This window comes from Marmota flaviventris, chromosome 1 (genome assembly GCF_047511675.1).
Source record: "Marmota flaviventris isolate mMarFla1 chromosome 1, mMarFla1.hap1, whole genome shotgun sequence".
NCBI lineage: Eukaryota > Metazoa > Chordata > Mammalia > Rodentia > Sciuridae > Marmota > Marmota flaviventris.
The window spans coordinates 24,078,726-24,092,620 of NC_092498.1; the positions used below are offsets into that span (position 1 = coordinate 24,078,726).

Below are 13,895 nucleotides of genomic sequence, written 5' to 3' on the forward strand. Positions count from 1 at the left end.
GTCTGTGTTTTTTCGTGCAATATTGTTTTCTGTGCCATCAATAGCATGGACATTACTGTATTTCTTTAAAAGTTCTCTAAGATTATCTCAGATTTTGTTTTCCCAAGTCACCACAAGTAAGAGGTACTTCTTGATCGTTGCAGAAATTGTCATTGGGAAGGTTATCATATCACAACCAAGACTCACATTCCTTTCTCAGATGGTACTAAATGATTTGCTGACTAAAAAGGTAAGGTGTTGCAGTATGTGACCAGATATAACAGTCATGTATGTGCAGGAGTGACAACTGTGCCTCCATATTGCCTGGGCCACAGCAATATTAAAATGTATCCCAATATCAGAGGACAGGTAACTCAGGACACTGAATAATGTAATAACTAACTGGTTTTACAATTACAATTAAAAAAATACTTAAAATCAAAATCAGGTACCAATCTTTCTTTCTCCAATTCATCTTATATACTAATGATATTTAAAATTTCCTAAACACATATCATCATAAAATACCATCTACTGAACACTTACTAAGCACTACATATGTTGTCTCAATCCTCACAATAATTCTGGAAAGAAAATAGTGTTATGTCCACTTTACAGATAATAAAATTGAGGCTTAATAAACTAATTTTCTCCATATCATGCAGTTAATAAAGGAGTATTGTTGGAAATCAAACTGTTTATCTAGCTCCAATACCTGAATATTCAGTTATTTTACTATCAATTATCTTTTTTTCTCAAAAAAAACTCCCACAAGTCCCTGCTTCTTATAGGATGAAGTTTAAGCTTCTCATTCCAGTACTTCTACTTTTTCAGTCATTTTCCGCTTTTCCAGTACTTACTTTGCCACCAAATTCACCTGCACAGACTATGTGAATAGCATTCCTGAGTTCCCAGTACAATAGTCCCCTTTATCTATGGTTTCGGTTCCTATAGTCAAATGTGCTCTAAAATATTACTATTTCTCTTGATTCTTTCAAGAAAGAAAGATCATATTCACATAACTTTTATGTCAATATACTATTAAAATTATGATTTTTATCATTGGTGTTAAACTCTTATTATGCCTAATTATTTATTTATTAATTTTTAAAAAAATTGTAGATGGACACAATATCTTTATTTATTTATATGTGGTGCTGAGGATTAAACCCAATGTCTCACGTGTGCAAGGCAAGTGCTCTACCATTGAGCCACAACCCCAACCCTTACTGTGCCTAATTTATAAATTAAACTTTATCATAGGTGTATATATATAGGAAAAGACATAGTATACATAGTGTTCAATACTACCTGTGGTTCAGGCATCCACTGGGGATCTCAGGGTGTACCCCCCACCCCATAGACAACTGGGGCCTGTTGTATACAACCCACTTTCCTTTTCCCACTTTAGCTGGCCAGTCTCCTCATTAACCTTTTTACATCTAGCAAGTTCTTACCTTTAGGTCTTTAATTATGCTTCTTATTCAAATATTACCCATCTTCAAGGCCTAACTCCATTCCCATGTTCTCTGAAAAGCATTCCAATTATGGCAGTGTTACTGCCATAACTCTTCCTCCTTTAAATTTCCATAGTCTAAATAATCATGTATTGCTTATAATGTTGTTTCCAGAATATCCTATATACAAGAGTGCATGATTTTATTAAGCCCAGAGACTAGGTCTTTTGCATATTTTTAACATAAAATGTTATTACTTTTTAACATTTTTAAAGGTTATATAACAACAACATCAACATCTCTAGCAACATGTTTCTTGTAGTTAGACACATAGTTCTGGGCACAGCATGTGCTTATTGAAACAGACCCAGAAAAGACATCAAAATTCTTTTGTATTTCTGAAGCTTTTCTGGATACAAGAGGAGTCTTGAAGAAGTCATATATATTTAATAAAAAGTTTATCTACAAACTCCTATGACATTAAAAATACATTGTCATTGGGGGTGTAAAACTAAGAGCTGCCCTACTACAAAGATGCCCTCAAACTAGTGATTCTGAGCATACCTGGTCTTGAGCCAGGACTGGGTTGTGTCCATGAATTTATGCCAGCTTCATCCTGTTCTCCTTCTAGCCCCAGTGACAGATTCGTTTCCTCTCCTGCTTCAGTCCTTCCCTCTAGTTTCTCCCTAGACCTGAGGGTTCCTAGTTTTGAACCTGGAAACTTCAAAGGATTTAGATGGACTCTTTATCTCATACTTTGTACCTAACAGTGTTAAACAGTTAAATGCTTCTACATTTTATGTAAATGAAAACATTTTTAAAGGTTATATAACAACAACAACAACATCTCTAGCAATTAGAGAAATGCAAATTAAAACTACACTGAGATTTCATCTCAATTTAATCAGAATTATCGAGAACAATAAATGTTGGTGTGTATATGGGGAAAAGGTATAATCATACATTGCTGGTGGGAATTGCAAACTGGTGCATCCACTCTGGAAAGCAATATGGAGATTCCTCAGAAAACTTGGAATGGAACCACCATTTGACCCAGTTTTCCTACTCCTCGATATATACCAAAGGACTTAAAATCAACATACTATAATGATGTGGCCACATCAATGTTTATAGCAGCTCAATTCACAATAGCTAAGCTATAGAACCAATCTAGGTGCGCTTCAACAGACGAATGGATAGAGAAAACGTGGTATATATACACAATGGAATATTACTTAGCCATAAAGTGCTGAATGATTTCTCTGATTTAAGGATGCTGATCCATAATATGCTGGGATGGGGATGGGAAGATTAAATGAACTCTAGAAAGAGGAAAAGAGTAGGGAGGGGAAGGGAGGGGGCATAGGAGTAGAAAAGACAGTGGAATGCAATGGTCATAATTACTCTAAGTACATGCATGAAGACACGAAGGATGCGACTCTACTTTGTATACAACCAGAGATATAAAAAATCGTGCTCTATACGTATAATATGAATTGCAATGCATTCTGTTGTCATATATAACAAATTAAAATTTTAAAAAATTAAAAAAGAAAAAGAATGAAAGTATGGCATTTGCCAGTAAATGTACAGAACTGGAGACTATCATACTACAAGTGAAACAAGCCACTCCCCAAAAACTAAAGGCTGAGTGTTCTCTCTGATATGTGGATGCTAACACACAATGGCGGGGCGGGTAGGGAAAAACAGAAGTTCATTGGATTAGACGAAGGGGAATGAGGGGAAGGGAGGGGGGATGGAAATAGAAAAGAATAAAATGACTCAGACATAACTTGCTTATGTTGTTATATGAATATATGACCAGTGTAACTCCACATCATGTACAACCACAATTATGGAAGTTATACTTCATATGTGAGTAACATGTCAAGATACATTCTACTGTCATGTATAACTAAAAAGAACAAATTAGGGGCTGGGGATGTGGCTCAAGCGGTAGCGCGCTCGCCTGGCATGCGTGCGGCCCGGGTTCGATCCTCAGCACCACATACAAACAAAGATGTTGTGTCCGCCGAGAACTAAAAAATAAATATTAAAAATAAATAAATAAATAAATAAAAACAACAAATTAAAACAATTATAAAAACAGAAAACTCAGCTAAAAGTGGCATTTGGGGTACTTTATCTTGCCAACCTGCCCTCTAAAAAATTATAACAATGTAAAATGTTTGACATTACAGTACTGTAGGTTAAATATCTTTTCTATGTTTGGTAACATGAATCAAGCAAGATGACTTTTTGTTTTAATTCACATTTCTTTGAAATTTTATGTCTGGTCATTTGTATTTTCCCTTTTGGTTCAGGCCCTTTTTCCTTTTATCTTTGCCCTCCACCCACATCCCCACACACCCTTACTGGGGATTGAGCCCAGAGAGACTACCACTAAGCTATGTCCCCAGTCCCTTTTTAAATTTTATGAGAGAGATCTCGCCAAACTGCCCAACTTGGCCTGGAACTTGTGATCCGCCTGCCTCAGTCTCCCCGAGTAGATGGTGTTATTTTTTCAAAATAATTTCTAAATGAAAATTTGTAAGCACAAAGGTAGAAAGAATGGTAAAAATAAGTGGCTCTGTATCTGCTACCAAGACTCAATAATTGCCCACAATTATTTCACCTACCATCTACATGCATATACACAATTATTTCTGGAACACAATATTTTGTGTGGCCATTTAAGGTGGATTTTACAGACATTGTGATACTTAAACACTTGAGCACGCATCTTGGAAAAATAGTATTATCATATATAAATACAATACAATGAAGGGGATTGAACCCATGGGCACTTGACCACTAAGCCACATCTCCAGCTCTTTTTATATTTTATTTTGAGACAGTGGCTTGCTAAGTTGTTTAGGGCCTCGCTAAGTTGCTGAGACTGGCTTTGAACTTGCAATTCTTCTGCCTCAGCCTCCTGAGCCACTGGGATTATAGGTGTGTGCCACTACACTGGTTCTTTTATTGAGTTTTGGGAGCTCTTTTTATATTAAGAATACTAATCATTAGCTTGGCTAAAATATTTAGGTATCAAACCCTAAATTTCCACTATAAAGCACAGATAATGTCAGATATATATATCATATAGTTATTTTAATGATAAAACAAAAACCATACACTTAAAAAGTGCTCAGAATAAAACAGGTATGTGTTATAAACAATAAATTACAATTGTTATTTTTTTTAAAGAATTCTTATTTTTTTAACCTTTATTTTATTTATTTATTTTTATGTGGTACTGAGGATGGAACTCTGTCCTCGCATATGCTAGGCAAGCACTGAGCCTCAACCCCAGCCCCGCTGTTATTATTAAAAAAAAAAAAAATTTTTTTTTCAGTTGTTGTAAGCCATTTAATTTTGTTCCCAGTGGCTTAATACACACTCCAACTGTGGGCAAGGAGGTAATATGGGCAAAGTACAATATGTAGAAACAAATAACACTCTAGAAAAGAAATTTTAAAAATCCAATACTATTGGGCTGGGGTTGCAGCTCAGTGATACAGCACTTGCCTAGCACATGTGAGGCCCTGGGTTTGATCCTCAGCACCACATAAAGATCAATAAAATAAAGGTAATGTATCCATCTACAACTACAAAAAATTTTTTTAAAAAAAATCCAATATTATTATAAGGCTTAGTACATCTTTCAATCTCTTCTTAACAAATACTTAAAGCAGTCTCGAGGGGCTGGGATTGTGGCTCAGCGGTAGAGCGCTCGCCTAGCATGGGCAGGGCCTGGGTTCGATCCTCAGCACCACATAAAAATAAAGGTATTGTGTTGTGTCCATCTACACCTAAAAAAAAAAAAAGTATTTAAAAAAAAAAAAAAAGCAGTTTTGAATCTGAAGTCTATATTCCAAAAATAAACAGGTCTATTGCATTTTAATTTTTCTATAACTTTGATTAGCCTCCAGCTAGAAGAGCAAAAGAAAAATTTATGATGAGTTTAGGCAGAGGAACAAAATGCAAACAACCCAGTTTTCAAATTATTAAATGAATAACACAAAGTGTTTATAATTATACTTTGAACACAGTAAGCACTCTATAATTGCTAGCTATTAATATTATAAGACCTAAAATCTAAATAATTTCTTTTAACTATTATTAATGTGAAATTATGTGATAAAATATGCTGCATAATTGATTACAGTAAATAATGGGCTCTAGTTTTTTAACACCATTGGGAATACCAGGACCACTGAACATAGCAGAGAATTACTCATAACTTAATAGTTTAACAGAAATCTTCTGAGGTGATGCAGCACACCTGTAATCCCAGTGACTCATGAGGCTGAGGCAGGGCTGAAATTGTGGCTCAGTGGTAAAATACTTGCCTGGCATGTGTGAGGCCCTGGGTTTGATACTCAGCACCACATATAAATAAATAAAACAAAAGATTTATTGACAACTAAAAAAAAGAATTTAAAAAGAAAAAAAAAAGAGGCTGAGACAGAAGAATTGCATGTTTGAGGCCAGCCTCAGCAACTTAGTGAGGCCCTAAGCAATTTAGCAAGACCCTGTCTCCAAATAAAAAGGGCTGGGGATGTGGCTCAGTGGTCAAGTACCTCTGGGTTCAATTCCTGCTACCAAAACAAAACAACAACAAAAAAAAGGTTTAACAAAAAGTCAACCAAAATAATTAGGGCCTAGTAGTTCTTTGAGGAATATAGTTCTTTAGTTACTTTTCCAATTTTATATGTTTATTGCTCTATTGAAGTTTCAGTTAATATTTTTATTATTCTGCTGAGGTTTGGATATGTTTTGGCTATTTTTTCTTATCACATTTTGCTGCTTAGCTGGAGTTTTTAATTTATAAGAACAGGATTAAGGACTGGGGCTGTAGCTCAGTGGCAGAGCACTTGCCTAGCTTGTGTGAGGCACTAGGTTTGATCCTTAGTACCACATAAAAATAAACAAATAAAATAAAGGCATTCTGTCCATTTATAACTACAAAATTTTTTTTTAAAGAACAGGATTAATATATATATATATAGAATGTCCTTACTGTATATTTCTTATAACTTCCTTTTTTTCTTATCAGTATTTATTAAGTTTACTGATTTAAGTTCCTTGACTTAACAATGAAGTTACATTCTAATAAGCCCATCATAAGCTGAATAGTGTTTAAAAGACAGAGAATGGTTGTATATGTTTTTGCACCATTAGTAAAGCCAAAAAATTGGTAAAACCAACCATCTGAAGTTGGGGGCTGCCTGTATTAACTGTCTATATCTCATCTCTAAGGCTGCAAATTTTTCTTCTCCCTTTTTCTTCCTTAATATACAAGAAGTTTTTCTATCTTATTAGACCTTTCACAGAACCAATTCTTGAATTTCTACATCAATTTCCTTTTGTCTCCCTCTTATACTTTTTTCTGTTTGTTAACTTGTTAATTTCTTCCATGTGTTTGTTTATTCTTATATAACAACCTTACCAGTTCCATTGTTCTAATTTTTATATTCTCATTTATATTTTGTGTCTTTGTTCTGGCAAAGATAATAAAAGCTCTTACTACCATTTTTGGAATTCTCCCTTTTTTCATTTATTACATTTTTAACTTTTTGATTTACTTGTTTTGCTCTAATGGTACTTGAGGCATAAAAATAAAAAGTTCATTATAATTTTATACTGTTTATCAATACTAAATAACCTCTGGTTCTCAGTTAATACATTTTTGCCTTGAGAATCTGGCTTCGTCTGCTATTAGTACCGTGATCCATGATTTATTTATTTATCTGTTTATTTTTGGTTCCAGGGATTGAATCCAGGGGTGTTCAACCACTGAGCCACATCCTCAGCCCTTTTTTTGTATTTCATTTAGAGACAGAGTCTCACTGAGTTGCTTAAGGCCTTGCTAAGTTTCTGAGGCTGGCTTTGAATTTGCGATCCTCTTGCCTCAGCCTCTCTTAGCCATTGGGATTACAGGCATGAGCCACCACACCCAGCCATGATTTATAGATGTTTGTCTGACACATTTTTGCCTGGTTTTACTTTTAACATTTAAAACAGCTTTATTAAGATATAATTCACACCATACATATTTGTTTTCTATGGCTACCACAAACTTAATGGCTTAAAATCACAAATTGATTTTCTTGGTTCCTCTGGGATAAAGTCAAGGTTGTCAGCAGGCTGGAGCCTCCATTTCTTTGCCTTATTTAGCTTTTGCCTAGCTTATATTCCCTGGTTCCTGACCCCTTCCCTGTAGATACCCAACCTCTTGGCTTCCACCAACATATCCACTTCTATATTCCACTGTATAGATATACCAATTTTATTTATCTATTCATCAGTTGGTAAATATTTGTGTTGTTACCACTTTTCGGCTACTATAAATAATGAAGATTGTATACAAGCTTGTTTATGAACATATTTTCAGTTCTCTTGGGTATAATTTAGGAGGAGAATTTCTAGAGCACATGATAAGTCTGCTTTTAACATTTTGAGAAACTGTGAAACTGACTTCTAGAGCAATTGTGCCATTTTACATTTTCACCAGTTTCTCCATATCCTCACCATCACTCATTATTGTTTACTCTTATCCTAGTGGGTATAAAGTGTTATTTCATTGTGATTCTGACATTTCCCTAATAACTAATGATTATACTTTCTTGGTATAATCATTGGTAGTATCATTTGCAGCTACTTTTGATATTTTTGATTGGCTATAAACATTTCATATAAATTGATTACAGTTTTGATTTGGATTGTTGTTCTAATCTGAAGGAAAATCTTTGTTTTTAACAAAGCAGTTTAAACCACTCATATTTATGGCTTAAAACAGAATTAGTTGGCCTTGCTAATATTACCTTGCTCTATATTTTGTGTTTTTGTCTTTCTTGTTTTAAATTTCTTCCCTTGTTCTCTATCTTTTGCATACTGACTTGGCTTTTTGTTTTTAATTTTCTTTAGATGTCTGGAAAACTAGATACATAGATAAACCACATTTTATTAATTCCTGCATATTGCTTCTAATTTTGCTGGTATTTGCATTTTTAACCTATATTTTATCAAACACTGCTTTTTAATCTTAGTCTGGTCCATCTTGTTTATAGAGACAGTATCTTTTTGTATTCTATGGAGGAGGCCAACAATTTCCCAAAACTTTTTTTTTAGATTTTTCAGTGACTAATTTTCAGAAATGTTGTTCTGGGTCTTCCAGATGAGTCTTTTTCATAGATCACATTATCACTTTTATTAGTAGTAGCACTGTTTAAGATTTTAAATACTGAAGAGGAAAAGCCATGTCCAAATTTCTTATTTATTAAAAGTGTGATGGTAAGGAATGCTTGTCAGGCATCATTTGAACTAGATGGCTTCTATCATATTCTTCTAAGGAAAAGTCCTAATATGCATCTTAATTCTAGGTTCACAGAAACAAATGTAATTTAAATCCTGTCAGATTATTATTCTATTAATGATTAAAGACCACAGAAAGAGTAGTTGATGTTGTATATGTATGGAAAGGCAAAATATTATTTTTAGAAAATTAACGATAGTTATAAAATAAAAATACTCAAGGTGGGTGAGTTGGCACATGCATTTAGTATCAGCCTCAGGAGCCTGAGGCAGAGGACTGCTTGAGGCCACAAGTTTGAGACCAGCCTGAGCAACATATTTTTCAAATGTATTTCTCAATTGAAGCAGAGTATTAAATTAATTCTTTGAAGAAATGCAAAAATGTAACTCAGTTATCTGGTCAATAAAATGCTCCTGGCCGGACACACCTGTAATCCCATCAGCTTGTGAGGCTGAGGCAGGAGGATCATGAGTTCAAAGCCAGCCTCAGCAAAAAGCAAGTTGCTAAGCTACTTAATGAGACCCTATCGCTAATTAAAATACAAAAAAGGGCTGGGAATGTGGCTCAGTGGTCCAGTGCCCCCAAGTTCAATCTCTGGTCAAAAAAAAAAACCTCCCAGGTTTTCCTTAAAAAGTTGACACCTTAGAACTATCTAGCATTTGTTTCAGACATAAATCACTCATTTTCTTACAAAGTCTTGCATTGGCTTCTTAATAAACAAAACATTATCTTTCTCCTATTGCATCTGACGAGATAAAATACCTTGTTATAGAAAGTAGAAACACTAATAATCCTTTTTGTTTTAATCTGCATTAAAAGGTTTGAAAACCGGTTCCCATCTTCTATCCCTAGAGGAGAAGAATACAGAAGTGCTAACTATTGTACTGGAAAGAAGATCAAAAGACAACACCCACACAAAGCAAAGGGCATCTGAGCACACAGCTTAGTTCTGACTTACCACATTCTCCAAAGGTGCTGCACCAAACACTTTAAAAACGGGGTTGGGTTTGGAGGGTGAGATACAAAGGACAATAGCTTGCTGTCCCACTCGAGTTGTATATTCATCTAATGTGGCTCGAAGTTTCCTGAATCAGAATGAAAAGAGAACAAAAGCAGTTAAAGAAAAGAAATTATAGTGACACAAAGAAAAATCAAACTTACTTGGTAAGTAATTCTGATCAGATATTCATTGTTTTACCTAAATGTGAAAAAAGGAGTGTGAGGTGTGACAGCCTCTTTAGACCATTCTCCTAAAGAACAAAAATGAGCCCGGTGATACAAAAATTTTGCCTTGGATGATTTTTTTTTAAGAGAGAGAGAGAGAGGGAGGGAGGGAGAGAATTTTTTTAAATATTTATTTTTTAGTTTTCGGTGGACACAACACCTTTATTTTATTTTTATGTGGTGCTGAGGATCGAACCCAGCTCCCTGCGCATGCCAGGCGAGAGCACTACCACTTGAGTCACATCCCCAGCCCCTGCCTTGGATGATTTTGAACACAGCAGTAGTCTTCCTAATCTTAACCAACACCATCTATTGCTACTTTCAAGGATTATGGCTGAGATCTCCTCTTACAAACGTTATTATCATGTCTATGCTTAATGAAGGGGTTTAAATGACTTGCTTCTAATTTCTTTTATTGACAGTCATTTTTTATTTCTCACAGACATAATTTTATCCAAAAATACTATTTAAAAAACATTGTAGTGTCAGATTTCCATTGTGATATAAACAATAACTCTTATGCATCTTAATTCTAGGGTCACAGAAACAAACGTAATTTAAATCCTGTCAGATTATTATTCTATTAATGATTAAAGACCACAGAAAGAGTAGTTGATGTTGTATATGTATGGAAAGGCAAAATACTATTTTTAGAAAATTAACTATAGTTATAAAATAAAAATACTCAAGGTGGGTGAGTTGGCACATGCATTTAGTATCAGCATCAGGAGCCTGAGGCAGAGGACTGCTTTCCAGAATTTACAACTTGATGGAGTAAGAACTTTTACAAATATAATAGTTCCCCCTCCTTCTCTTTACAAATATAGTATTCCTCCCTTCTCTGTGGGGGATATGTTCCAGAACCCCCACTGGATGCCTAAAACATCAGATAGTATCAAATCACACACACACACACATATATATATATATAGTTTTTAAATATATTTTTTTAATACATACTTACCTATGATAAAGTTTATAAATTAGGCACAATTAAGAGATTAACAACGGTCATCATAAAATAAAACAATTATAAAAATACACTATAAAGTAAAAGTTATTTCCAACTCATCGATTATTTATTCTGGAATTTTCCACTTACTATCTTTTGGACCACGGTTGACAACAGGTAACAAACCTTAGAAAATAAACCCGCAGATAAGACTACAGTATAGCAACAATGGATGAAATAGAAGCCTGGACAGATTATTCTAAAGTCCTACATTTCATAATTCTTCTGGGTTCTAGTCTACCCTTTCAATGTACTAGTAAGCAAAGACCACATACTCAGCAAGAAATCTGGCAGCATTCCTTGATTCCTTATATTCACTGTATTCAATTCCTATCTTTCTGTTCTCCCCAATCCTTTTACCCTCATTCCTATGAAAAACAGTCAACAAATTTAATCATGAGGTCTATGCTGATCAATCTAATGGTCAATTTGCATCTTATTCAATCACATTTGACAGGGTTGACATAGGTTATTCTTTTGAAACACTTTTTGAACTTGGCCTTTGGGATACCACTCTTTGGTTTTTTTCTCCTGACTTGCTGGTTGCTTCTTAAGACTTCTTTGATGCTTCCTTTTATCTCTACAATCTTAAAAGGGTAGAGTGGGTCAGGTCTCGGTACACACAACTCCTAGTCTCTGTGTTTTAAACACTATCTATATGTATATAATGCTCAGTCAAGAACTCTCTTTTAAATTCCAGACTCATATATCCAATTGCTTCTTCTGTATCACCATTGAATGGTTAAGAGATATACAAACTTAACAAATCAAAAGGACTGATTCTGCCCTGCCTTCACTCCCATACCTGCTCCTCCTCCAGCAAATGCCATCTCTATTGGTTCCAGTAATCAAACCAAAAATCTTGAGGTTACTCTTCACTTCTTTTTCTCTCTCATTCTCCACATCCAATCCATCAAGGAATCATGCTGAGTTGACTTCTGAAATACATCCAGAACCTGACCACTTCTTACTACCTCTGCTGCTCTGATATTGGGTTGTCTGTTTTGTTTGTTTGTTGTTGTAATGGGCATTGAACCCAGGGATTCTCTACCACTGAGCTACGTCTCCAGCCCTTTTTAAATTTTTTTTTAAAATTTTGAGACAGTGTCTAACTAAGCTGCTGAGGCTGGCCTCAAACTTGTGCTTCTCCTGCCTCAACCTCCATAGTCTCTGGGATTACAGATGTGTGCTACTGTGCCCAACTTACAACACTGGTTTTAAGACTATAAGAGTTAAAACACTGATATAAGAAGGTAAGACCTCATGATTGGGCTCTACTCCAGCATGCTACCATCTCTCCTCTCTTGTTCTCACCAACTGTCCCTCAACATGACTGCGAGTCCCCACCTCAGAGCCTTGGATCTTGATATTCCTTCTGCCCGAAATGCTCTTCCCCTGTACTTCAACATGGTTGCTCTTTCAGTTCCTTCAGGTCTCTGTTCAAAGGTTGACTTATCAAAAAGATTTCTCAGACCATCCCTATAAGAGAAAAACTACTATTTCTCCCCACCTCCTTTCTTACAGTAATTTTCCTTACTCCACTTTATTTTTTTCCACTACATTTATAATCAATCTGACATGATTTGTTTCTCTTCTTTCCCCCTCTATCAGAATATAAGCTCTTTAAGGGAATTTTTTGTTCCCTGATATATTCTCAATGCCTAGAATAATGCCTGGCACATAGAAAGCATACAAATTTTCTCTGAATGAATTAATGGAATATAACACATCTTTTAAATCATATTTCTAGATTTTCATTTCTTTAATTTTATAATACTACTTTAGAGTAAATCTGTCATTAAGGACTCTTGATGTCCTTGAGGAACCCTGTCATCTATTCATGAAGCATTTGAGGGAGGGTTATAATAGGGATAAGGGATCCCTCACCGAAGCAAACGTGTTTGCTGTCTCTTCCGGATAGATGGATTAGACTCAAACACATGAGGCCGTTTCCGTTTCTTCCCTGTTGCCACAGCAGCAGCAGCAGCCATTCCCACAGGACCTGAAATAGTAAGTATGTGCTGAGATTGAAGCCTGCAACTGTATAAAACAGAAAGCAATTAAAGATACACAAAAAACTTAGCATTTCTTTCCTAATATATTGTCAGGGAAAATGGAATGTTTCTGATACTAACAATATACTTCACTATTGTTTAACATGAATCATACTGCGATTTACTAGTAAAACTTACAATGAATCTTTTTACAGCACAAATGACTTATACCTCCTCACCACACACCAGCTTGAAGTTTGTATAAAGCTGTTTTGCCAGCATGCCTGGTCTGTAATGGCAATATTCTCAGAGGTGCTAGGACAAACTGTGGCATTAAGATGAAGGTTTGTCAAAACCGAGACAAATTACTTTCATTTGCATTCCTGTGCCCTCTCCCATTACTATAACACTCAGCCAAGTTAAGGTACAAGAGAAAACACTCACACCTGAAACTGCAACAACATCACCTATAAGAAGAATATGTAAAAGAATACCATCTTAAATGAAAACTTTTCTTGTTATCTCTGGGAATTTTGCCAAAAAGGGGAGATGTTGGCCATTAGGTCAAGTTGATGAAAGCATCCTGGCAGAAAAGAGATGAAAACTTCCCTGCTCTAAGGAGGAAATCAGAATAAAATCTGGTCTGGCTTGCCCTAAAACTCATGTATTTTGTGTGTGTGTGTTTTTTGCAGGGTGGATGAAAGGTAACCCTAATGAACAATGAGAGTCTCTGATACCTGCACTCTCAATATGTCAAATACATTTCTTTTTCTTTTTAAAAAGGTGTTCTACCTTTATCCTAATTAGTGAACCCTCTAAAGGGTTAAATAAATCTAAATTGAATTGCTCACAATGATACCAGCATGTATATTCTAAGTGACTGAATTAAAATAAGCTTTCAGGAAAACCCA

General features: G+C 35.2%; 1 protein-coding gene across 15 annotated transcripts in view; it reads right to left on the reverse strand.

Moving 5' to 3' along the window:
* The window catches only part of Nrf1 (nuclear respiratory factor 1), a 136,673-nt gene that overhangs the window by 62,187 nt on the left and 60,591 nt on the right, over positions 1 to 13,895 (reverse strand). For all 15 annotated transcript variants that reach the window (XM_027950103.2, XM_027950102.2, XM_071611927.1 and 12 more), the window contains 2 exons: positions 12,878 to 12,992; positions 9,713 to 9,839 (listed from right to left, as the gene is read on the reverse strand). In XM_027950103.2, the coding sequence (XP_027805904.1) occupies positions 9,713 to 9,839; positions 12,878 to 12,992 (242 nt within the window). The remainder of the gene's footprint in view (positions 1 to 9,712; positions 9,840 to 12,877; positions 12,993 to 13,895) is intronic.